Here is a 26641-nt window from a genome sequence, read left to right as displayed (position 1 = left end):
CAATAAAGGTTTGCTATGTAATATACAAACCCTAATGTTACAGTTCTGATACAATATGATTTTTACTTGCCAGATATCTCCAGTAAAAATCCCACCTCATTTCAGCTAATGTATTTAAAGGAACTCCGTTTCTCTTTTCCTCCTCCCTCTCTGTTCCACTAGCTGAAAAGCCAATAAAAAAATTCTCCTCCTCTCCAGTTCAGAACAAGATCTATGTGCATTTCTCCTAGGCATGTTTTGAGATCCAGAAGGGGGTGAAAGTAGTTAATGTGCAACAGGAATCTGAGTTTCAGACACAAACCTGTACCTTTCCATTGACCCTGCTGACATGCTGCAAGCTAAATATTAAACATTTTTTTTATCAATTGAAGTCCAGCCTGGGGAGAAGAAACAGTTAAAGAAATGTCTCAATTATACTTGCAATCAGCTAATCAGACTTTGTGTGCATCTGTGGCTGGTACAGAACTGAAATCAAGCTCTGATAATGAAACCACAAATGAAAAATGGACTGAAGACTCCTTTCCAGGATTAGAAATATTGTGCACCATTTATGTTACATATGCTGTGATCATTTCAGTGGGGCTCCTTGGAAATGCAATACTCATCAAAGTTTTTTTCAAGATTAAATCAATGCAGACGGTTCCCAACATCTTCATCACCAGCCTGGCATTCGGAGACCTGCTGCTTTTGTTAACGTGTGTGCCTATAGATGCAACGCGCTACATTGTGGATACCTGGCTCTTCGGAAGAATTGGGTGCAAGCTGCTGTCTTTTATCCAGTTAACATCAGTTGGAGTATCAGTGTTTACCCTGACTGTTCTCAGCGCTGACAGGTGGGTCTGTGCAACTGATTTGCCAGGAGATGCTGCAGGTTTGAAGTTAGAAATTAATAAAATAGCAGATATTATCATTTTGCACAGTCTTAAATGGCACATTGTAATAGACTAAAAATCACAAACTATCAGTCTCCCATGTAATTTAAAATTGCATGTTAGTAAAATTGTAGCACTTTTTTTAAGGGAGTGAGGCGAGGAAAACTCTTTCACTCTTCTGACCTTTTATTAGTTTGAGGTACAGTACAAGGGTTTTTCTCAACTGCACAAAGGAGATGGCTTAAGTGAAGAAAAAGACAGTATATTGGTGCTATCTAGTGGTATACTGAAGTAGTCAAGGAAGATAAGAAGTAGAACTGATTATGAGTGAAAATTCTTTAACCTATGCACTCAGGGAAGCTTTAAAATCCTAGAACATAAAAGACTGACATGGGATAAAAAGCCAAAAGAAAACACAGAACAGAACTAGGGGACAAAGGAATGACTCTCATGATTTGATGGCTAATGTAATTTTCACCTTGAGAACACATATATATATATTTTTTTTTTTTTCTCTTGTAGTTCTTCTATCTTTTACAGAAATATTTTAGCCCAGGGGCCTTGAAATTAAACTCAGGTTGTAATGACAGCCTTGCTAGGAGGGATCAGTGTTCTGACTGCTGTCAGGAAGTGCTGAATCTGTTTTCTGTGTACTTCTTTCTCAAATGAACAAAACTAAGGAGATTTCAGTTCAATCAGCAGGAGCACTGAGGAATAGGAAAAAAAAAAAGAAATTTAGTATTAAGAGAGAAAAAAAATCATCTTGTCTGCCAGCAATTGTGCATTGTATGTAATAGCAAATTGTTAATGTGTCCAGAATTTTACCAGTGGTACTGTAACTGTACTCCAAAATAATCAGCCAGCACAGGAATGACCGCATAGGGTCAAATCAAGGATCCATGTAGAGCAATACCAGCCTCCAGCAGTGGTAGTATAAGGACAAGAAAAGACACATAGGAAGAATAAAAACCTCTATCCAACTACATTTTTAACCCTATGCCTTCAGATGAAACTGAACAGATGTTGTTTCTGTCTATTTAATAACCTCAAAGGATTTCTCTTTTGGATACTTGTTCAGTTTTTCTTGAACTTGCTTAGTACTGACTGTCACTGCCTGTACAAAATAACTCCTTTTATTTCTGCACTGCACACGGTTTCATTTGATGGTGCTGGCTCTTGTGTCGGAAGAGACAGTGATCCCTATTCATGTCTCCAGGCTATTCATGTTTTAATCCATCCTTAGGTTGTGTTTCTTTTAGTTAAGGTGTGCAGAGCAGCACATGATAATCAAAAGTTGCATTAATCAGGGATACAGGTAATTGCACAATTGTCTCTTTTGCTCTCCATTTTTTTCTAATACTACCTAACATTTTGCTTTTTTGTTGCTGTTTTAGTTTGGGTTTATTTTAGGATTTTTTAACTACTGCTGAAGAGAAGCTAATGTTTACACTTAACAACCTATTGTAGCTCCAAGGTCTTGGTCCTGTAGGATGTCAATTAAGTATTCACCATGACTAGATGACCTTTAAAGATCCCTTCCAACCCCAACTCTCCTCTGATTCTATGGTTTAGACACTTGCTTCTGTATTTAATTCTTCATGGTAGCTGTTACATAAATACTCTGCACTACATTCTCACAGAGTAATTACATTGTAAACTTACAGAACAAGCTCAGATCAGTCACGGGCTTAATGCCAGACTGTTGTGTTCCAATATACTAGAAGAGCTCAAAGTCAATAAAAATGTTATTTGTTTGATAAATATCAAGCCAGCTTCCAGCTTTCCATTTAAATTTGCCTAGAGGAGAAAAAGACCAGATCCTCAGCTTGTGCAAAATAGTACAACTAAACTTTCTTATCCTCTGGGTCCTTTTTCACCACCTTTTCATGCCAGCCTTGTGCTTCCCTGGAGGGGTTGCTTCTTTCTGCATTACCAAGACTCCCTGGTCCTTTAGGAGCAGGGTATGTTGTTTCCTGTGCTTCATCCGCCTTCATGGAAGTTGGCCTTTTTCCATGTCCCACTTCCACACAGATCATCACACACCCATAGATTAATCCAGATTCTTCTTGTATGCCTGACTCAGTCCATATACTACAGAATCAAAGGCATGAATCAACAGTGGTGCCCTCTCCTGCTTTATAAATAAGATTGAATCCTGGAGCATTAGTTTGAGTCACATCACTGCATTCAGCAGGGGTCTCAGGAAGACAGAAGAAAGGAGGGGTGAACATGCTTGGTTTCATCTATTTATAAAATAGTTAACCTGTTTCATAGCTTCATTGGTGTTGCATACTAATTCCATCATTTATCTTTCAAGGCAGAATCATAAAATTAGGAGTGATGATTGTCCTTAGTGATCCCAATCCAAACTTTAGAAGTCATCTTTACATAGGAAAGTTTTAATGGCAACTCCTGCCTGTCAATCCATTAAAATTCATGCCTGAAATGAATTTTAGCATTTTGATTCCAAAGAGCTAGTGTCTGCTTTCATTTCCAAGAGAATTCCAGCACCCTTTGTTTAGCAAGAACAGTAATGGCTTTAGTCTTAAGAATTTTGCAGTCTGTGCTCACATTATTTCTGTGTTTATTCTGACAGCGATGTTGGTCATTTTAGGTACAGAGCCATCGTTAAACCCTTGGAACTGCAAACTTCAGATGCGCTCCTGAAGACCTGCTGTAAAGCAGGCTGTGTTTGGATTGTTTCCATGATATTTTCTATCCCAGAGGCTGTTTTTTCAGATTTGTATTCTTTCAGCAATCCTGAGAAAAATGTAACTTTTGAGGCGTGTGCCCCCTATCCTGTATCTGAGAAGATTCTGCAGGAAGCTCACTCCCTGGTTTGCTTCTTAGTGTTCTATATTGTGCCCTTAGCTGTCATTTCTGTCTACTACTTTCTTATCGCCAGAACTTTATATAAAAGTACATCCAACATGCCAGCAGAAGAACACTCTCATGCCCATAAGCAGGTAAGCTCTGATCAAGCACTAAACTCTCCAATTTTCCAAAGTCTATTGTGCTGATTAAATACTAATTCTTAAGTACAAAACTTTACCTGATAATGGAGTAAAAAGTTCCACAAATTTAGGCCATACCAAATTTGAATCCAAACTTATCTGTGCACTTAGGCGCCTGCTCATGACTCATCATTTGTGAGTGCCCACTCTTTCCTAAAGAGAGACGGGTATGTCGTGCTTTATCATGACCCTGTAAGCTGAAGAGTTAAAACATTGGATTTTAACACTGGGACCTCATCCATGTGAACTGACATATTAATTACTGTATTTTTAAGTCCTAGTCTAGATGAGAGTGTCATATGATTTACAATGGAAAATAAATGTGCTTTTCACTGGGAATGCTTTGTTAAAAAATTGTGAAGTGGATTTATTTTCCAGTTTAGATCTTCTGGTTTGGGGTTTTATTTGTTTGTTAATTTTATTTTTACTTATTGCTTTTTTGGTTACTCCAGCATTTAGACTTTTACACTGCTTTGCAAATCAGCACCAACAACACAAACTTTTTACTAATTGCTATTAATGCCAGCTATGCATTTCCTTCTTGTAGATTGAATCCCGCAAGAGAGTTGCAAAGACAGTGCTGGTGCTTGTGGCTCTGTTTGCCTTCTGCTGGCTGCCCAACCACATCCTCTACCTGTACCGCTCTTTCACATACCACACTTCTGTCAATGCTTCCACCTTTCATCTGATAGCAACTATTTTTTCCCGCACCTTGGCCTTCAGTAATTCCTGCGTCAATCCTTTTGCTCTTTATTGGATGAGTAAAAGTTTCCGCCAACATTTTAAAAAGCAAGTCTCATGCTGCAAGGCAGCATTCTGTGCAAAGCCTTCCAGTGCTCCCCAGAGCAGTTCTCCTACCAGAGCCCTGTCAGTCACAGGCAGCATGCATGGCTCAGAAATCAGTGTTACACTGCTAACAGATTATAGCATCACGAAAGAAGAGGAAAGTGTTTAGTCCGTGTGGGAAGAAGAAGGACAGAAACGGAGTCATTGCTATCAAGTCACTGCTACTGGTATCCTGGAAAGAGGTGCCATGGCTTGCCCTGTCTGTGAAAGTGTGTTCATCAGTGAGTTCCTCATTTTTCAAAATATATAATAAAAAAATCAAATTGTGTGGGGGAAGAAGCAGCAACAGCTGAACTTTCCAGCATAAGCTCAAAGGGATTACTCACGTTCCCAGGCATGAGCACTGATTCCTAGCTGGAATTCCTGGACTGGGCAGGAGAGGACTTAGCAGACTTGGTGCAAGAAATGTCTGTAAGGATAGTTTTGTTCTTGGTGACCTGCTCTTTGAGTCATGACTGAGAGCTCCCTCTGACAACTCCTTGCATCCACAGCAAGCAAGCAAAGCCACTTGGTCATAACACGATCAACCAGGCACATTTTTGATTTATTTATTTTCTTGTCCTGAATGTTAAAAATGGGTAAATACATGAAAAATAATGCTAAAATGAAAGGCTAAGGTTTGTAGCACTGTGAAATAAAAAAAGAAAAAGCATTATGGGCCAGATCCATAGTAGCTGTTGCTCTGTCAGTGACTTAGAAATTCTGGGTAAGAGCTGACTGCCTTGTAGTGAGATGGATGTTCCTAAAGAAGTCAAGGGAATGAGCAGGTGATCATTTCTCTGAGAAAGGTATAATCACCTTTAATCACACTTGTAAAATTCTTTGTGATATATGGGTAAAACATCTCAATAGTGCAGAGTTTTTTATTGTTACAGTGACTTAATAACAATAAATTGGGGTGGATCTGTATCAAGAGTTCTATTTGGGATTTATGATGCACTTTTGAAGTGCTCAAACATCCATTCCTGCCTTGCTTTATATCCCAAAGTGGTCTTGAGTGCACAGCCTGGATTTCTCTAAGATGGAACTGTGTGTCCAATCCACCAAACCAGGCTAGAGTGAGTTTGAAGCGAAAAATGTACAGTGTGGAGAGTCAGACTGACCCCTTTACCTGCACAGATCCACTCCTGCTGTAGTGTATGTGGTTGTATCTAAGTGGCCTACAGATACTCAAGCACACTGGGAGAGCTGTATTTTTTCTACTATACTAATTTTCTATTCTTCAAGTTGCATCCCTTTTTAACATTAGGATAGGCTGTCTTAATGCCATAGGCCTTCTAATCTCAAATCCACTGATTTTATGACTGGGCTTGCAGAAGCAAACCAGGACAGCATGTCCATGCTCAGCAGCACTGCTGACAGGGACTGCCTTCCCATCAGGAAGTACTGGAGACAAGTCTTCCTACCTCATGTTACAAAATATTTGAGTGACATTTATTTTTATGAATGTTATGTTCCCTGAACTAGAATTTTGTCTGTGGAAGCTGGTAATAGAAAACAAATAGATTTTCTATTGTTTAAACTAAGGGACTTTTATTCCAAGAAAGAATTTGTGCGTTAAAATATAGAACAGAAGTTGCAACATATGAACTAAAATAATTCTGTCAGTCACAGAAACTTCAATTTTAACTAACCCTTGAAGGTATAGCCCCCCTTCAACTGCACAGAGCCCCTTAGTAACATATGGCTAGAAATCCATCCACTCATGTGTCATTAACTAAGTTGATTATAAGATGAGAAAATGTATTTACAGACTCTTTCTGTTGCCTGCTCTAATCAGAAAAATAAAGCCAAACCATAAATCCCAGGGGCATTGCAAAACAACCTCTGTCATCATCGTAAACCAGTTAATGACGGACCAGTTTAATCCCATCAGACCTGGCCTTGTTTTACTATGGTCCTCATGTTACAAGCTGCAAGGCTGCAAGCACTAGTTTTCCAATAGATTCCTCCTTTTATTGTACCAGTTGCACACCAGGATAGGATCACTGAAAGAAATGGAAATACAATAGTATAGAAATAGCGGACTCCAGAGACCTTATTTTACTCTCTTTGTCTCAATGAAACACATTGCCTGGAAGAGAACCTTGTACAAATATGAACTTGTTGCACTGCTATTTTCTTCTTCTCTCTTTCCTTCATGGAGCTGCAGGGTGAGACTGAAATAAGTAGATAAGCCTACACACATATGAACCTACGTTTATCTTCCTGGATCTTACTACAGGGAATTCTAAACAAAAGAAATATCCACCAACAATACCATTGCTTACAGCATTTTTTATTCTAGCTTAGTAATGCCTTTGGGAAACAGATCTACATGTTTCTGGACTTCACAATTTGTCTCTGTCAGAGACCAAATTTCCCACTGCAAAATCTTTGGCTAACCCTTAAAACCCAGTTTCCTAAATCACCATTTTTCTTCCTTTGCATGCAGCTACTTTTTGCTTGTGTAACTCCTCCTCTAACTGGATTGTCTTTCTAGTGTGAATATATTCTGTTCCAGAACTGATGTTTTTGCTATATTCTGCACATTTTCTTTTTAAAGACTGGCAATATTTCAAGACACAATTTAATTATTCTGTGTACTTTATGAATTGATAATTCTGTATATTCAAATCTTCATGGCATGATGTATTGGAGTGATATATGGGTCAACATATATTTTTATCTAACCAATGTGATATTATTTATTACATCTACTCCCCACAAACATCATTATTTATTACATCTACTCCCCACATTACCATAAGTGGATTTAAGGGAAAAGGGTTGTTTCCTTTGCAATCTTTTCTTGGCATTCCAAAATCAGATTATTTCACACCTAAGTAATACAAGTGTGATTCTATAAGAGCGTATGGGAATATCATCTATTTACATAAGTACTGAGTATTATCTCGCAAATAAAAGGGATGAATAATTAGGGGTTCCCTATTTACGTCCACAGCATAAGACTAGGTAGAAAAAAAGGCACAAAGTGCTGAAAGGCTGACTCCCTCAAAGGTTCTGTCCATACGGAGTCATACTGAGAAAGTAAATACAATTTCTAGGATGTACTTTTTTTTTCATTTGTTTTGTGAATGAGATGTACACATTTCATGTGCACATTAGCAACAGTTTCAATATCTGTAGTTAGTTAATCGCCCCCCAAAATCCACAAAAACTAAGAAGCCTATGTGAAACACTGCTAAAGTGAGAGTGACTGGGGTATAAAAGTTAGTTACACAATTATAGCCATTTCAAAGCTCCTGCTCCTGTTCCCATAAAAATTGTTTTGTTTTATTTTACATGGGTTGCCTGTTGACGCTCCTGTGTTTTTGCCGAGAATATTACAATTAAAGAATAACCCAAAACTACACACAGCTACAGCACTTACACATTTTATCAGTGTTACTTTAAAAATGTAATATGGGCTTTAATCAGCATTTAATTGTTGGGTCTGCCACAGATGGTCCCCTCAGTGCAAGGTGAACTGTGACGTGGAATTTCCATGTATGGGACACAATATTGAATTTTTAGTACATCTGTACTGGTTCTGTAATTTTTCTTACCATGAAGACTCCTCATCACTCTCAGTAATCTATGTAACAGCTACAGGCTCCAGATCCCTGAAAAGCTCAAAGAGGAGTAGCCTGTCTGTACTTAGTCATTAGTTACTGCCTTGACTTAACAAAACAGCTCAGGAAAATAGTGTCTACCTAATTAAGGATTAGCCAGTAAATTGCTGGTTCCCCTATTAAAGGGAGCAAAACACTTCAGAAAAACCAATTTATCTGTATTTTTGGTAGGTGGTCCCTCTAGAACAACATTCAGGTTGTAGCTTTAGAACATCAATCAGCTCTGATGAGCCAAAATTGGCTCGTGTCACACAGACACAGATACAGAATCATCATGCTAATTCGTCCTTTTAATATTTACTTTGAGACATTTTGCCAGAATTTAAAACATCGTTTCTTGACAGCTTGGACTGATCTGAGCTGTGGAATGCTTGAGCTCTTGGCACCCTCCTCAGAAGATGCAGCTTGCAGCAGCAGTGCTTGTGCAGCCATGATCTATGTAATTTCAAGGGTGAGATTGAGAGGAAAGTTGTCTTGACCCCACAAAATGATGAGTTTCCAGCTGAGTCGTGTCCCTGGGCTGTTCACTGTGTCTTTACCAAGGAGGAGGGAACAGATGGCAGTGATATCATTGGAGGTTGTGCTGCAGCAGCTGCTGTCACACGTTCTGTTATGCAAAGGAAGTGTGAGGGAACTCGAGGCAGTTTGTCCTCATAACTACATCAAAGTGTGCAGAGCAGATTTATTGAGCATTAACCCTGCTGCACAAGAAGCACTCTCTCACTCCCATTGGATTGAGAATGGATTTCCTGCTCCCCAGGACTAACCCAGTGCCTTGCTGTATGCAGATCTACACAGCAGGAAAAGCTGTACAGACCTTACTGCAAACACTCAGGTAATAAACATTAAAAACCCTGCAAAAATAAAACAAGCAGTTTAAGACTTAAATTATATTTCTCTTACAAAGTTCAGGACTGTCATTACCTGATTTCCAAATATATATCCAATTCCAAATTTTATAAGCAAGTACAGTTTATATCAAGCCTCTCATGCTCCACTCCAAAATCCAATAACTGTTTGAAAGTGAAGACAAATGTCCCTTAGGTGGTAAGTTTATAAGGGATCACAAAGCAATCTTTGGACAACTACTGTAATAGACCTGCCTAGAGAAAATTCTTGAAGCATCAAAGATGTCATTAACTAGGCTGTACGTTCCCTGTGCAACAGCAAAGGTTACTAGAATTCTATATCCTCAGCAATTTTGTCTGACAAGCTGGTGCCCAAGCAGGGAGCTGATGTTCATCTCTCCCTGCAAGGGCTTCACAATCACACGTCTTTGATTTTATTATCATTCCATTAGTTCCTGGTATACTGATTTGCAGAAAAATTCTTTTTATAATTTTTATTTCTGAGTGGAAAGATTGTTTTGCCCCTGGAAACCAGCCACTGCCAGCTTTGTTGGGGCTGTTCAGCTAAATTTTTATTTATAACATGCACACTGATACACGCGGTTTTATAACTCTAGGTTGAGGTTTGCAAAAGGAATTGAGTGTTTTGAAGCTGAGCTTCATCCCACTAATATGACGTACCAACCCTTTCCTACGTAAACACAACCGCTGGACACCCTCAGCCAAGAGGGCAGAGAGAAGCAATGTGATATCTTGACTTTTAGAGTGCCATTTCAATCTCATTTTTCTATTTTTGGTTCTACCTTTGCCTCTACTAGGACATGCGCGCACTTCCAGTGCTGAACGGCAGCCAGCCTTGCACAGCACCACTGGCAGCAAGCCGCTTCACTGTCCAGTGTTGTCGTAGGCGCAACAGGCAAAAGCATGCAGCAGGGAGGACTTTCTGTGCCCTAAACTTTTATTTCTCATGTAAGTAAAGCTGCAGTAGTTCCCATGCAAGGCCGATCAAGATACAGCTTCTTGCCCAAAGCAGCCTGGTGCGCCAGAGGCAGCTGCCCTCATGCAGAGCCCCTGCCTGTGCTGAAATAGTGCTGCAGTCTGAGGGTGAAGAGAAAGGAAAAAAAAACTCGGCAAGAAAAAAGAGGCAGGGCCGCTGCGGCGACAGCCCCTGTCCCACGACGGACCCACTGACCTCAGAGCCCGCCCCCTGCGTCCGCCCTCCCCAGGAAGGGCTTTCTTCCCCCGCTTCCCGCTCCCCATTGGCTCCGCCGCTCCCCGCATGCCCCAATGCCGCTCGTCTCATTGGCTATAGCTCGGGGTAAAGGGGCGGGGCGGGCGGAAGGTACGGCGGCGCGTGGAGTATTTCCGGTCTTGTGCGCGCGTCGGGGCCCGGGACGGTGACGGTGGCCGCGGCGTGAGGTGTGGGGCTGTCCGCGCGGGCTCCCGCCACCGAGAGGGGCAGGGCGGGCGTGCCTCAGACGGCGGCGGTAGGACCGCTGGTGCCCTAGGCTCAGTGAACGGGGCAGGATGAGCGGCGAGGATGGAAACGAGGAGTTCTACCGGCAGCTGCAGCTCCAGCAGCAGTACGGGGCCAAGCCAGCCGAGGGCGAGGGCGAGTCCGACCCCTTTACCTACGTGGACCCGGCGGACGGGGCTGCCTACGAGTGGGACCTGGAGAAGAAAGCCTGGTTCCCCAAGGTAGGTACGGGGAAGCCCCTAGGAAGGGAGAGAAGAAGGAGCAGTTGATGCCGGATCTCGTCGGTACGCAGGTGTCCTCATTCACCCACATCAGACACATCGTGTCTGCTGCGAGTCTCAGCAGCACCAAACCACACCTTTTTAAATTACGTTGTCGTCTCCGTCCTTGACTGGCTGCGCTGTCGTGAGGAGCTGCGCATTGGCTATTCTCCTGGGCGGAGAATCTGTAGAGTTCCTCGGACCTGGGGTGAAGTCACGGTTATGCTTGTGGATGTTGATCGGAGGTGCCTGGGATGTGCTTAGGTCTCTGTCACAGTAGTTGTGGTGATCTCTTTGTGGGCAGTGTAGAAATGAATTAGTATGTTACGAAGTCTAGATGAAAAAAGAGTAGTATTATGCCTCTTTTATTGTTATCTGAAGATTATGTCAAATAAGAGATGTGTTGTTCCATCTCGTTCAGTCTTAGAAGTGCACTTGAACAATAACGGTATTTGTCTTAGTGGCATTCCACGGCATGGAAATATGTTACAGTTTTTAGGTTTATTTAAGTTGGTTAAATGTTTTAACTATAAAATATGATCTTGCTATAATAACATGGTTCCTCAAGGGGCGAATGAACATAAATTTAATACGTCGAGCCAATCTACTGATTTGTGAGTGAAATAGTAGCTTTCTTTTCGTATAGCAATGAATGAGGGCAATTACTTAATTTAATATTAAGACATTTTATGGCATCTACTTGATGGATGTAATGTGCCAATTCTAGTTTGTGACTGAATTCATTGTAATCCAAAGAATCTGAGGCAGAGTGAAGCCTGTAGTGCCAGGTTTGAATGCGTGTAAACCTAGGCAGGTGTCTGTGGAGCAGATGGCTTATGGAGGGGCAAAAATGTGAAAAATCCAGACTCAGAAAGCGGAGCAGTGGAGAAATGAGCATTACTGTCTCCTTGTGGGATGCTATATCTAGTAAGTATAGTAATTTGTAAGAGGATTCTTGTTTTGCTCCCATTTCTTCCCTTTCTTCTGAAGAAGGGGAAATGTGTCTCTTGTCAGTAGCATTTATCTTTCCTAAGTGCTTTTCTTATCTGTTCTGTCTTGGAGAGGAGATAGCATTAAGGGTTGGGCAGGTTAAATAGGAGCAGAAAAGTTCATTAGTGAATATGATGTGTAATAGAAGTTGGTGACCTATCTATGACCCACAGTGCTGTGCAAAGATTCTTTACCCAGCTGGACACCATAGAATTCTTGTGCTGATTAATAACAGAAATTTTATCCAGATAAACTGAGGAGACTGTTGTAACCAGAAGCTGTACTTCTTTCTCCTTGGGCAGTAATGAAATTTTTAATCTCTGTTTCTTGACAAAAGAAAGTATTCTGACTGGTCTAAGTAATTGTTACCTATTGACTGGGATTGCACTGCTGCTCTGCTGAACTTCCACTAAAGCATATTTCAAAGCAGTGCAAAAAGTGAATGATATTATCTTCCAGCATTCCCCAGAAAAATTTGGAGACAGTAAAATATTTAATAGAAGCAATTGCAGTGTTGTTTATTATTTAGTTATTTTTATTTCAATGGTACTGTATTGATGAATACCAACTTTTTTAGCGTTTCACAGACATAGCACAAAATAACATGGAATTCATCTACTGCTTGCATCACTTGCTGTGAAAATACAGACACTGGCTGTCATCTGCAAGCACAGGATATCTGTTCTTCATTTGGTTATTCTATGCCTTTCCGTTTCAGTGGCACCAGCAGTTAATTACATGCTCACATGTCCTCTAGTATTGTGTTTCTTTTTCTATAAGCTTAATCACCCCAAACTGCGTGACTGTGTGGGTGCGTATGTAGTACTGATCTCTGTGATATTCTCCACCAGAACTGGATTGAAGTCCCCAGTAAATAGTTCTGTGACTACTTATTTTTAGTGCCATCAGGTATGACAGAAGTTCCAATAAAAGCCTTTATATGTATATAAACTCCTCTGTGCTTGTAAAAAGACATTTTAAGGTGAAGTAGTGGTAGTGGTTATGTGGTAGGATGATAACATTTTATGCAAAAAACATCTTTGTTACGGAGTGGCAAAATTTGCTAGTCTGTGGTAGATAACTTGCTAAGAATAAATGGAAGTTTACACACAGTGCAATTCCCCTGGAAGCTGAAAAGTAATGCTTTTGCAGGTTTAATCACTAATTTACCAGTAGATTCTCTGATGAACATTAATAATGCTGTTCACCAGCAAGTGCAGAAGCTTCTTAATTCTCTGGATCTCATCAGCTGTGGCGCTAAGGATTTGCTAAGATGGCTAATGTCAAAGATAATGAATCTGATTAGAGCAGAGTCTTCTTTTTTCCACTAAATGTACTTTGTACTTTGTCTTGATGCTGTGTTACATCATACCTGTAAGAGCAGCCATTTACATTCTTCATTGAGGTGTGTGGCAAATCTTGTTTAGCCTAAGAGCTATTTTATGCTAACCTTTAAAGTTATTGGACTCCATGGCATCTTGCGTTATTCCTGACAAGCCTGTTACTGTCAGTTTTGCATTTCTGATTTGTCATAATGAAATTTTAGAGTTGAAACATCAAGCTTCAAATCATTATGAAAGATAAGAGATTACATTTTCATCACTGACACTTGAAATTGCACTCTTACAATAGCTTAATGGCATGAAGTTTTGTTCCCTTTTGAATACAAGTGAAGCAAGTGCAGCAAAGGTCAGAGTCAGATAAGATTTTCAAAGGTTAAAGCACAGTTTTGAGAAAAAAATATTTCAGAGTGTGCAACTTCAGAAATTACTTCATAATGCAGGGATTTTTGCTTTGAAAAAAGCAGCTGTGACGTATCTCTTTGCCTGCGATTGCCAGTGGCTGGAAGTACTGTGTGCAATTTGTGGTTTTTTTTTCTTTTGATCTCTAAAGCATAGGCCAATAGGCATTGGCCAATCTTATATTTTATCCAAATATAGTCAGTCTCTGTCTATTTGTAGGATATAAAGTAAAGCCTATTGCCTTAGAAGCAATGTGTTAAAATACATCTCCAATTAAGTGCAATATTTACTGCCTGTCAGCACAAATATATGTCATCTCTGGAAATGATTCCATGAAAAGGCAGATGCCTGTAAATGTCAGTCATTCATCATCTGTGGATAAGTTGTTGGCTTACCATCAGTATCACTTTAACACTTTGCCACGGCCAGGAGCTTTTGGTTTCTGTCCTTCAGGCAGATCCAACTTGCATGGAAAGCAGAAAGCTTTGTTTGAAAAATCGCAGAACTTGTGAAACATTTGTATAAAAACTACATATGCATACGTATGGAATTTGTGTTTTGGTCTAGTTCAGGTAGTGCCTGAACTGATTGTTCTTGTTGTGTGTATGGCTTTGCAAAGATAATTTAAAAAGCTTTAAAATATTATTTTCTGTGTTGCCAGATCAGAAAATGACCGTCACCTAACTAACTTTGAAATACAAACCTATATTTATACTTCTTTGAAATTTTATATTAATTTTCTTAATTTCTTTTCAGATAACAGAAGATTTCCTGGCAACCTATCATGCCAACTATGGCTTCCATCCACATGAGACAGATACTTCATCTGCTTCTGGTACAGCCACTGAAAGTAAGCAACCAGTAAGTTCTAAGAAATCAGGAACACAAGCATCAACAGATGAGACAGGACAAAAACAAATGGATCCAAAACAAAAATTGGAAAAAAGGAAGCTAGAGCCAGGTAAGTGACAAAGCACTTTCCTCTGTGTAGGCCGTAACCTGTATTGTACTGAGGGAAAACTGGTAGTTGATTGTTGCTGCCTGGTATAGCAAAGATAAGGTTATGCTGGTAATTTGCAGAATAGTTCTAAAACTGTGTGGTGCTTCATAGGTATCCTCCTGAATCTGTATACAAAAGGAAAGAAAGCAAGGCATGTTCAGAACTTCTCTGTGAGCAAGCAAATATTCTTATAAATCTGATGGAATATAAATGCTTATGCTCCTATATTTAATGTATTATCATAACTGAATTAAACCTTTTGTATTTAGGGTGGTTTCATGTTGAAGAAGACAGGAACACAAATGTTTATGTGACAGGTAAGTAATAGTGTTTATTTATCTACTTCGAGCTAAACATGGTAAAAGAGACTCATATGTCTCTAATATTATCTATTCAGTCTGTCACTTGCAAGCTCTTAATGTTATATTCTTGACTGAGTAATGTCTTTGTGACCTTTAAATTGCAGATGTGGGAAAGAAGTAGAATGGATGTATTCCATGCTTGTATCTGTTAAATGGGATATTCTGTGAGCTGTGTCAGCCAAGTCACTAATTTATTCTTTTATAAGAGCAACAGTTTCTGCAGGCTTTTAAGGGGTAGGATAATGACAAGTTTATGATGAGACAGTGGATCAACTATATGCGTCACTTAATCTATAATTTTCGTTTGTTCTAATAAAATTATTAGGTAAGAAGGAGGAAACAGTAAAAAAAAAGTTGGGAAAAGAGTGGGAAAGTAATATGAAAGTTCAAATGAAATTATCTGTGTACTTATTTATTGTGTTTTTCTACCTCTTTTGGATGGTGGGGTGCTATTTTTAGATACATATACTTGGGTACACTTGGTGGTTGTGAGCAGTCGCAGGAGTGCACATACTTACATTTTCACAATCATTTTCAAAAATCTTCATGCAGGCCAAACTAGCATGGGACATACACATAATTTTCTCATCCATTTTGGTTTTTTTCTTATTCTCAATTCGGAGTTCAGTTCTTAAAATATCTATACATTATCAGTTACTCTTTTATTGAATTTGAGAGTGGAGAAAACAGTTGTCTGTTTATAGGTTGTGTTCTTATGGGGTTTTTTTTTTGTCTCTGATACCTAGAAGTGCAGTGGAACTTGAAGCTTGGGCAGGAGAGTTATGTTTGCAGAGGCCTTTGTGTCCACTGCAGTGTTGATGATGTGTGACAATAAATCTCTAGGTGTGCATATTAGGGAACACAGAAATTTTTCTGTGCGTTACACCTATTACAAAGTACAAGGATTTTCAAAATGCTGGTATGAAGTAATGCTTAGAAGGTAATGCCAAAGGGCAGTGGTTTCTTGCAGTGTATGTAAATTGTTGTCCTTTTTGATATCTTTAGTTTAAATAAAGGCTATGGGAAGATTTGTTCTAATGAGGCTTTTTAAAAAATAGACTATATTTAAGCCTTCTGTTTGAATTTATTTTGCAGGTTTACCTCCAGACATTACGAAAGATGAATTTGTACAAGTCATGTCAAAATGTGGTATCATCATGCGAGATCCTCAGACAGAAGAACACAAGATCAAACTGTATAAAGATAAGGAAGGAAATCTTAAAGGAGATGGCCTCTGTTGTTATCTGAAGGTCAGTGGTGCACTGAAATGCTGTTTTCCATCCCACTGAAGGCACATATGGCCATTGTTTCAGAATCACGTTCAGAAGATTCTTGAAAATCTAAAGCACAATTTGGAATATGGGTGTCCGTTTTAAAGTTTCACACAGAAATGCCCACTTAACTCGTTTGTTTCCTCTTATCCAACCTCAGCCTGCAAATGGCCATAATACCTGCTGAACATGTCTCTATGTACTGTCATCGTGGGTGCCAGAGATGATGGGCTGAAATGGGAAGATTCTCACCTTTTGCTTTGACAATGCACTTCTGTGTAACCAAAAATAGAGAAATAATGAGCCAGGAAGAAACATACTGTAGTCCTGTATTTACAGCTTTTAATTGAGAACTGGTTTGGTTCAGAATTCTGCTTTCATTCTTTATTAAGCCATAAAAATTTAGGCTGCAGTACTATTTCCTTATGTGTTGCACTTGTGAATCATTTGGAAAGTTGGTGATTGGAAGTGCAGCCGGCTTTAGTTCTGCAAGAAGCACCAGGCAGTACTAAATCAAATGGCTTGTAGTCTGTGCTAGTTTTGTAATTGTAGTAGTTAGGACGGTGGAGTACACAAGCGTAAACACGGTCCTCACTCTAAAGGACTTTTAGGAAAACATGAAAAATTACTTAAGAGTCTCAACATCTGCTGTTCTTGGAAAAGTGATACAAGTTTTACACGAAATCAGTCCCCTGAAACCTTTTTATTCTTGCTTTTAAGTTCATTAGCTTGCTTAGATATTGCAGATTAGTGTCTGTGACATATTTGAATGAAATATATGCAGCTGCTTTTGGAAGTATTAATCAATTACAACAGGAGGGAAGAAATACTGAGTTTTCATCAAGAAAACAGTGCCAGCTGTGTGTCAGAAGATGACATTATGGTTTTCAGGGACTTGATTCTTAGAACAGTATACTTAATGGCATGTTATTGGAATACAATTTGATTTTGCCATGTGCTTTAAAGTTTGTGCTGTGTTTTATCTTCAAATAGAGAGAATCAGTTCAACTTGCTTTGAGGCTTCTGGATGAAGCAGAAATCCGAGGCTATAAATTGCATGTAGAAGTTGCAAAGTTCCAGCTGAAGGGGGAGTATGATGCAAGCAAAAAGAAGAAGAAATGTAAAGACTACAAGAAGAAATTGTCGCAACAGCAGAAGTTGGTATTTTTTATTTCAGTAAAATATTGCTTGAATTCTAAGTGCTATTAGTAAAGCGGTGCTTTCTTTCAAATACAGTACTAAATTTTGCAAAGGTTAAAGTCTTACCTGACGTGCAATAGCTTAACTATTGCACGTTTGAAGGGGGCTAACTCCGAACTTAAGTGTTTATATGATTAACTTCTTTGTCATTCACACATTAAATCAATACACAGGGAGCAATGGTGCCTTCAGATGTAGAAGAAAATATTACAACTCTGGGGAAATAAAAGATTTTCTTCCTCTTCAGTGGATGTGGGCGTGCAAGTCCTGTCACAATATCTGGGCTGTTGGAAGGTCATAACACTGTGGCTGCTCACATATATTTAGTGCCATACTGCACTAGTTGCCCTTGCAAAGGGCAAGAAATGCTTGCTGTCAGGAGCAAATACTAAATTATCTCTGCAGATTCCCCCAGACATCTCTCTCTCTGCTATAAAATATAGTGGGCTTTGAGTTGTACCTCGATTCATTTTGTCTCTTAAAAATTGTTCTTCTGCTTTTTGGAACCAAGAAGACGTAGATTAAAGAAGAAAAAAGTTGGAATATTTTTGATACTTCAGTGAAAGCAACATTCACGAAGCATTGTAAATAGTAGTGCAGAAATGTTTTCCCATAGTTAAGGGGAGCAAGGCTACTTGATATCTTATCAATTAAAGCCAGAAATATGTCTGCCCCAAAAATACACTGATAGTTCTTACTGTAAGAAGTCTCCAGTGTGTAGGCGGGTATATGAAAATTATGAAATTGCATTTGACAGCAATTTGTGTGAATAAAAGGACTGTGTTCCTTTTGAGTTGAAGAGCATAATTTACTGGTATAACTACTTTTATTGGAAATCCAAGTTTTCTTCAGATAAAGTAGCAGGTACAAGAAGAAACTTAAGATTTCCCCACCCCAGTATATGATCTTGAGATTTAAAAGTGTAAGTAAACATGTGAGGGTTTTTGTAATAGGATATGAAGTAGGCATTTCTATGAGAAGTAAGATTTGCTGTGAGAAGGCAAAGTCCTAGAATAGATGTGCTGGGTTATCTGACTAGTTTGTGTTAGTGGCTCTACACTGGGGAACAAAATACATCTTGTAGTAATAACTGTGTAAGAGTCAATGTGTCCTTGCATGTTCTTTTAAATAAAAGCAGTTAAATTTTACCTAGGGGAATAGTGGATCTCCTTTTTTCCAGATATTGACGCTTGAATTGCACTTGAAAACAGCTGGTTCCTGTATCTGAGTTGCTATTAGGAAGGAATTAATATTTCATAAATATTTTGTCAGTGTTTTAAAAAATACTTTACTTTGAAAAATTATTTATATTCCCTCTATGAGCCTTTAAGTACCTTAAAACCTCAAATGCGTTGTAGCAGTAGGAAACCTGGGTAATTACTGTGTTTTTTTAGAAGAATAACATAACTCTTTGTGTCAAAATACATGTTAATGTATTGCGAGAAATGCAGAATTAATGATTTTTTTTTTCAACAAATACTTGTAGAAACTGAAGACAGCCGCAACAATATCTTCTTACTGTTGCTTCATTTCATTAGACAGCTGGATTGGAGGCCGGAGAAGAAAGATGGGGCAACTCGAATGCGGCATGAACGCATCGTTATTATCAGGAATATGTTTCACCCCAAGGACTTCGAGGTAGGAAAATGCAGTTTGCTTCTGTAGATTCTGCTGTTAGAAGTTAACATGTCTCAGCTTTCTGCCATACAAATTGTAGCAAAATGCCAAGCAGATGAAAACAAAACTAAACTTGCTGTTTGGGAATGGTGTTCTCCTGTGCCAAACATCTGCTTTAAATTCATTCATCTCTCTCCAAAACCAAGAAAGTATTTTTCAAGTCAAGGTTTTTCACTGCCTGAAAAACCTATATATCTGACAATACTCTTTTTTGGGATGGAAAGAGGATAAACAACAGTAGTAGTTAGAATGGAGAAATGAGCACAAAATAGCTTTATTAACAAGTAGTATTTATTAAATTCAAATAAGAACTGTCTGCCAACTCCCAGGTGCTTTGAAAATGCAACATAACAGCACTTAATTTATGTACTTTTAACAGATTGACAGATGTGTACCACTGCTGATGGTGCTAAAATAGAGCTGAGAGAAGTGAGTGCTTGTGTTTAATTAAAGCTGTGTAATTGCTTTTTAGGAGGACCCTCTAGTGCTAAATGAGATAAGAGAAGATCTGCGGACAGAATGTGAAAAGTTTGGTCAAGTAAAGAAGGTTCTCGTATTTGATGTATGTATTTTTATATGTTGTGTTGGCAGAATTGATGTAATGCGCAAAGGTGCAAAACATTTAGGCTGCTCTGAGTGGAGCATTCATTTGGGTGTGTTTACTTCATGGAAACTTGACTTAATCTTTCAGTACTTTAAAACTTTTGGAACTTATTGTCTTAGCACTGGTATACTTCAGCCCATGTAAAGACAACTAACTCTTCCCAGGAGCTTGGATATATGTTACAAGTTTGAAACTGTATGTATACATTATTTGTAGCTAAGCTAGCTGAAATAGTTTTTGTTTTGTGTTCAAAAATTGTGTTGTGTGTGCCAATAGAACAATGTATGGAAACTTGAAAACTGAACTTTTAAAACATGATTATGTATGATCAGAATGGAGCTATATCCTGATTGATTTTATAAGACAGTATAAAGGCTATTGGAATGAATGCATTATTTAGAATGTTATTAAATGTGAGTTGCCTGTCCTTACAGAGGCACCCTGATGGCGTCGCTTCTGTGTCATTTAAAGAAGCAACAGAAGCTGATCTGTGCAAGCTGACTCTAAATGGAAGGTGGTTTGGTGGCCGTCAGCTCAGTGCTGAAACATGGGATGGTGTAACAGATTATCAGGTAGCTTTTTGTGGTTCTATTTTATCCAATATGTCTTCCAAACAGTAAATCTCCTTGATTTCTAGGAGTCCTTGGCATTCCTTCCCCTGACTATGCCTGTGTTATCTTGCTTCTCTTCAAAAGTTGTAGAATGTCTCTAAAAATAATTCTCAATTATTCAACTTAGAAAAAAATTAGAGGACCTGTTTGAGTACTGAAAGTGTCAACTTAGAGGATTAGCCGCTGGATATACAGATCATTAGTTCACAGCATTGAGATTTCTGTATATATATATAAAATGTAAATATTTGTTTAGTTTCATCTGAGTAAATACTCATTTTGACAAGTATGACTGACTCTAATGATGTGTATAAATACTTCTTTAACAGGTGGAGGAGACTGCAAGAGAAAGGGAAGAAAGGCTCAAGGTGTGGGAGTCATTTTTAGGGGATCCTGATGCAAAGGAGCAGCAAACTACATCTGATTCGGGTTCTGCATCAAGTAATGTTAAACTGCCCGAAGGGAATCAACCTCCAGAGGTTAATGAGACACCTAAAGAGGAGGCAAATGATGAAACTCATAAGAGGGAGAAAAATGGTGAGGGTATTCATGAAGATGGAGCTCCATCCACAGACAGCAGCCTTGCAGGCAGTGATGGTGAAGCTGATATATAACATCTTTAATGCTTTATGAAAGCATGATTTTTAGGGTGATGTTCGAGTGTATCCCTTTCTTCAGAGTGACTGCAGGCAATATTCATATGAATGTAGGTGTATTAGAATGTCATCAACTGTGTGGTTTGAAGTTTTCATTAAAAGCAGCATTTAATGGGGTTCAAAAAGTTTGTATTAATTGGCTGTTCACGTGAAGTAACTCAAGTTTTCAAGAACACAGTAAAACTCATCAGGCTTCTTCTGTTCTAACTATGCTTGTCAGCGTTTCATGATGTGAGTGTGAAATATGTTTCAACCCTTAAGTTGATGTAACTATATGTAACTTATGTAATGCAAAGCTTTTACAAGATTTGTGGATTGTACTGTTAATTTTCCTGTCAAGTTCCCTCGGAACTCAGTATTTCAGTAATTTGTGTCCTGGTATGTTGGATCATTTTATGGAACATCTGCTGTGATCCAGATAGGGTGAATGCATTGGATTTGTTGCTATGTATTAGGTGGCTGATGAGTAGTATCAGGTCACAAGCTTAAAGAAAGTGGCAGACAGTGTTGCTGTAGCAACCCTAAGGCAAACTGAGTGAAAAGGGGTTATTAAATCACAGCATTCAGCAAATGAAGTTTTCCTTCCCCTTCTGTTGATGTTAGAAGCTGGAATTATCTCAAGGAGACTAGAAGTGCATGAACACGTGTATTCTAGGCCACAATAACATTGGTTTTACACTCTCATGGTCTGTATGCAGTAAGTATCAAAATAGGCTTTTGATTTTTTTTGGTGGCTTTATTAGTTCTTGCTTTTATATTAGAGTAAGGGTTTTTTGTTAACTCTGTTAGCATGATGAGTGTGAGTTCTCAACATTTTTGTTTAGCTCTGTGTGCTCTTCACAGTGGGGAGGATCTTCCATATTTCATGAAATTTAAATGCTTTTGGCAGCTCAAACTGCAGTTTGTTGTGCAAGAGTTGAATACTTTAAAATATGCTTTTAAATAATGCTCTTATATTGAAAAAGCAAATGCTAGCCTCTTCAAAATATTTCCAAAAGCAAGGACTTAGGAGATATTGTAACTTAAGATATCTTAATAAGTGGCAGGCTTTCAAAAATAACTGGGGGGAGCTGTTTTGGGCATAGTCATTCTTAATTTAGAATTGCACTGTGTTGTAAAGTGAGGATAGAAGAACATGGATTTAGGCACTAAACGATTAAAAATTCATTGCATGCTGTTTATATGGATGGTTACCATTATACATTTGCAAGGAGGATCCTTTTAATTTTTTCATATTGGATTGCAAGAAACTATAGATGCTGTGTTTCCATCATGAGGTAATCAGAATACTCTGAAAATATTATTTTCAAACCTTGTGCTCTGAGATTGCCATACAGATTTTTTTTCCTGAATTCTATATGGTTGTCTAAGTTTATTTTGTTGGGGTTTTTTTAATATATAGTCAATATGTGTGGGTGGCTATGCCAGTGAGAGCATCTAAGTTAACACTTGCCATTGTGGTTATAAATTACTTCTTTTGTGACAAAAATAGCTGTCATAATTGAATTCAGGGGTTAAAAGTCTGGGGGCTCATAATACCCTGATATGACAAATTTCCCAGTTTGAGTTGCATTATAAAGAAGAGATGTAGCTCTTGCCAGCTAAAAAAAAGGCAAATTTCTCATCTTTCCAAGTGTGTGGATTGTGTGTTTCAGTAAAGCAGGTGTTTGAAGAATTCAGGGAATCTGGAACACTGCCTGGTTAGTAGCTGCATGTAGTGGTGTATTCAGACACATTTCTGGGTTGTGTTGATTCTGCCTTAGTTATTTTATTGGTAAGAAGCACCACAGACCTTTAAGAGCTGGAAGTGTTTGCATATGAGGAGTGTAGTTTAGTGTGGTGAATATTGCTTTCAGTGCTCCTTTTTTTCTTCCAGCTTCTAGACTCTAGGCTATAGATCTCTTGTCTTTTGTTTCCTTTTTTTTTTTTTTTTTTTTTTTTAAGGGAGCCCAGTTGTGTAACACTACACAGTTAAATCACCTGTTTTACAGAGGAATTACAACTGATACAGGGAAACTTGTGAAAATGTGAAAAACTTGTAAAGTTCTATCAAGTCTTATCATGGTATCAGATATGGAGAACAAGGTTAGTGTTAGTGTTTGAAATAAGACTTTGAAAAACAAGGAATTGCTGTATGTGCAGTAAACTTTCCTCTCTCCAATTCATGTGCAAATTTGACTGGCTTGGTGCGGAAGTTCAATGTGCTCTTAGTCTTTTCACCTTCTTTAGACATCACACTAAAGTAGAGCACCAAAAAAGACTGAGACCAAATGCTTTACTGGCTTTCCTATTAACTAGGATCTTAAGTAATAACAGCTCTTTTTCCATGCAAATGTGCAAGTGTGGAATTACACTCAAACTTGTATTTTCCTTTTGTCTACCTCCATTTTCCCCAGTAGAATGTCAAAATATATTTTTATAAACTATTCATTGAGTTATTGATACATTTAGTAGTCCAAGGAGAGGTTAATGCAGCTGTGACTTTCCAGCAGATTTTCATTAAAAACAAATTCTTTAGATATTTCCTTTTTGAAATTATTTATGAAATTATTTTGAATTTATGAAATGTCTATAAATCTGAACAGAAATCAAGAATTTTCACAGAAGTTAAAATTGCTATTTTGAAGTATGATTATGGAATTCTTATAGTATAGAGCAGTAATGTTTGAGACATTTTAACAAATCTGAACAAGCAAAGTTGCTTTTTAAACTTACGTATTTTTCTTTGTGATCAACAGCATACACAAATTGGTAAGAAATTAAAACCCTAAAGGAATTCTCACTTTATTTTTTCTTTAATTAAAAGTGTTTTCTAATTACTTTCCTTGCTCATTAGAAGTGAAAAAACAACCTTTTTGCTCAGTTTCTAGGGTTTTTTTAGGTCCCATTACAGTGTTCAAGTATACTGAATGTTCCTCCATCCCTATGCTTTTGGTGAGAGGTTCATTTTAAGAGACTCTGTCTTCTTTCCTCTGTATATGATGAAAACAATAACTAGCAGCAGGCTGAAACAATTTGTGGATGATTATTTTTGCTCAGTTTTGAACTAGAGAAATAGTTATTTCTACCAATTTTCAGTGTAATAAAATGGATGTAAAGCCACTTAAATACAACACAACAGATTATTAACTGATCCTTCAGCGTAATTTGGCAGAATCACTTTCTGAACCATCCAAAATAATTGCTTAGCTTCAGGATAAATTGGTAGTTTGCTTTAGACTCAAATGCTATTCAGTGGTTTGCTGGGAAGGAGTTTTTATGGAGTTACAGGTATTCACCAGACATTACGTGGCTGGAGGAGCATGGCCAAGGTAGACACCTGGAGACAAAAAGCCTCAAAATAAAAGGCTTTTTAGAAGGTTTTCTCTTTTTTTGTGTGTTCTCAAATGTTTGTATACCGGTGTAAAGAGAGAATTAGTTTCATTTTGCATCAAAATGTGTATCTGCTTTTCCTGCTGGCTTTTTAAAATTTTTAAAATTGAATTTCAGTCCCTCGTACAGCTTAGGTTTTGTATAAGGATTGCAATTCACTTAAAATCTTTAGTATGTTAAATGCAGTGCATTTTAGCTAAAACATATCCTACTCATTATTCAGTTAAGGTTAACCTATTAACAGTTACAAATAATTAGCTTAATTCACTTAAGAAAACTTGAAGGTGTTGGATGCTTCATAGAAACCCAAACTTGCCTTTCATCAATATTCATACCTGGAATTCTTGAAACTAAACCAAACCAAATTTGAGAAAAAAATTTAAAAATACATTTTTATAGATTTTAGTTGGATTTTAAATTCTTATTTTTATTTCTGCATTTGAGAAAACATACTGCAGTATGGTAAATGAATTCTGTGAGTTGTGTATTTGTGTTGATTTGACTTGTGTATATTGTAGTGCTCTTTATAGCTTGACATCTTACTGTCAGAATACTCTGAAAGTTCTGTAAAATATTTATAGAATTATGAAATCTTTTGCAGCAAACTGGTTTTTTGCTCATTCTGTAATATGAAAAGTATATTGTTAGATTAAACTTTTCAGTAAGTAGACTTGGAAATTTTTTCAGACAGGTGATTTTCTTTCAATAAATTAATCATTTTCATTTATCCTTTAGAAAAACATTACAAAGCAAATGCTATTTGAATAATGTCTAGACTTGTGACAGCATCTGAGAATACCCTTTGTTTGTCTTCGATTTGTTTCTTAAAGGGGTTGTGTTTTATACTACCTTTTTAATAAACAAACTCATGAACAGAACAAGTCTCTGCTGATTAGTTTCAAGGTAACGCATTTGTCTTTTTTTCCTCAGTAAAACATACCATAGCATGTGGTGCACAGGGGCTTCAGTTTATAAACCACATGTGTTAACATGACAGACCTTCCAGCTGGACCCGTTAGGCACGTTGCTGGAACTGTAAGTGGGAGCGTGGTATTTGTTCCCTATTTATGGATTTGGTCTCAACCTTCTTCCTGGCTTGGGGTGTTTATGGACCTGCATGGAGAGAAGAGGAGCAGGAGGGATCACTGCAGATACCATAGTTAAAATTGAGATTGTGAAGATGTTTTTAATAAGGACAAGTAGAATTTTAATTTTTATTCTCAAAGGTTTTTAAATTTTTTTTTCTTCAAAGTTTTGACACTTTGGATGCTTTAAAAGCACCTGAAATCAGTCATTCAATTCCTGAATCCCATTTTACCCTGTAGTCCTTTCTAGGAGCTTTAAACTGATGCCATCTTAACCTGAGGAGTGCTTTAACTGTCAGCATGAGAGGAAGATCTCAAATAAGGTCTTGAAAAGCTTTAGCAGAGGAAATCTCTGCTGTATGAGACAGTTTAGAAAAGGGAGTCAGAGAAGGAGGAATGGAGATGTTGAAGACTCTTGCCCTGCTGGTGGACTGGAATCCAGTCTGTCTCACAATGAAAACGTGTTTACGCAAACAGTGTGTCAATAAAAGACTAAGCACTGTCACAGGAACTCTCCCAGCCTGGTAGTTAAGTTGTTCTGGGAAGGGCAGAGGGTGGATTCATACGTATTTAGGCAGAGGGAATTGGATTGTGCTCTCCAGCTTTCTGGGTGAATAAACAAACTCCTAAGCTACTCTATAAAAGACATAATGTCACCAGTTTGGTGACTAGTTCCCCAGTGTGTTTTTTCCAGCTGAGACTGGCAAGTTTGACCGTTTCAGGTTTTCTGGAATGGCTGCAATTTGCTAATTTTGGTAAACTTGCTATAAAAAAACCTGAACTCTTTCCTCTGCAGCCCTTACAGAACAAGAATGATTTTTTTTTTTTTCCCCTCCTGTAGTTACTAAAACAGATCCAGCAAAGAAAAGTGAAAAAATTGATTATTCAGTTTATCTGGGTTGGAAACAGATGTTTTTCTTATAGTTGTTTGTTGTTACTAATTTAAGAGTGAATATTCTGTAACATAGGAAAAGTCCTTTATCATCCTGCGCGAGTTTGGTTCACTGCCATATCTTGTTTATCATCTTACTCCAAATTTTTCCAAAGTCCACAGTATCTTCTTTATTGTGTACACATTGTCATAAAAAAAAAACCAAACAAACCTAAACCTATTTACAATCCTATTTTCCTCATTCCTGA

At 38.1% G+C, this 26641-nt stretch overlaps 2 protein-coding genes across 2 annotated transcripts; both read left to right on the top strand.

Moving 5' to 3' along the window:
* The first annotated feature begins 334 nt into the window (after nucleotides 1-334).
* Nucleotides 335-8071, top strand: BRS3 (bombesin receptor subtype 3). Its single transcript, XM_053955758.1, has 3 exons — nucleotides 335-833; nucleotides 3487-3838; nucleotides 4434-8071. Exons 1-3 carry the CDS (start codon nucleotides 403-405, stop codon nucleotides 4839-4841), a joined length of 1191 nt encoding a protein of 396 aa, XP_053811733.1. The 5' UTR covers nucleotides 335-402; the 3' UTR covers nucleotides 4842-8071.
* Nucleotides 8072-10591: 2520 nt separating this feature from the next.
* HTATSF1 (HIV-1 Tat specific factor 1) lies at nucleotides 10592-25094 on the top strand. Its single transcript, XM_053955876.1, has 9 exons — nucleotides 10592-10892; nucleotides 14420-14624; nucleotides 14933-14980; nucleotides 16121-16275; nucleotides 17290-17453; nucleotides 19035-19134; nucleotides 19646-19735; nucleotides 20212-20349; nucleotides 20718-25094. Exons 1-9 carry the CDS (start codon nucleotides 10722-10724, stop codon nucleotides 21000-21002), a joined length of 1356 nt encoding a protein of 451 aa, XP_053811851.1. The 5' UTR covers nucleotides 10592-10721; the 3' UTR covers nucleotides 21003-25094.
* The last annotated feature ends 1547 nt before the right edge of the window (nucleotides 25095-26641 follow it).

The sequence above is a fragment of the Vidua chalybeata genome, chromosome 14, assembly GCF_026979565.1.
Source record: "Vidua chalybeata isolate OUT-0048 chromosome 14, bVidCha1 merged haplotype, whole genome shotgun sequence".
Taxonomy (NCBI): Eukaryota; Metazoa; Chordata; class Aves; order Passeriformes; family Viduidae; genus Vidua; species Vidua chalybeata.
This window is presented reverse-complemented; position numbering and strand designations above follow the sequence as displayed.

Bases quoted from the DNA above. Each gene is read 5' to 3' on its own strand.
- BRS3 (XM_053955758.1), top strand. From the start codon at position 403: ATGTCTCAATTATACTTGCAATCAGCTAATCAGACTTTGTGTGCATCT. The intron at 834-3,486 runs GTGGGTCTGTGC...TGGTCATTTTAG, and splicing joins ACTGTTCTCAGCGCTGACAG to GTACAGAGCCATCGTTAAAC. The intron at 3,839-4,433 runs GTAAGCTCTGAT...TCCTTCTTGTAG, and splicing joins ACTCTCATGCCCATAAGCAG to ATTGAATCCCGCAAGAGAGT.
- HTATSF1 (XM_053955876.1), top strand. From the start codon at position 10,722: ATGAGCGGCGAGGATGGAAACGAGGAGTTCTACCGGCAGCTGCAGCTC. The intron at 14,625-14,932 runs GTAAGTGACAAA...TTTTGTATTTAG, and splicing joins AAAAAGGAAGCTAGAGCCAG to GGTGGTTTCATGTTGAAGAA. The intron at 19,736-20,211 runs GTATGTATTTTT...CTGTCCTTACAG, and splicing joins AGAAGGTTCTCGTATTTGAT to AGGCACCCTGATGGCGTCGC.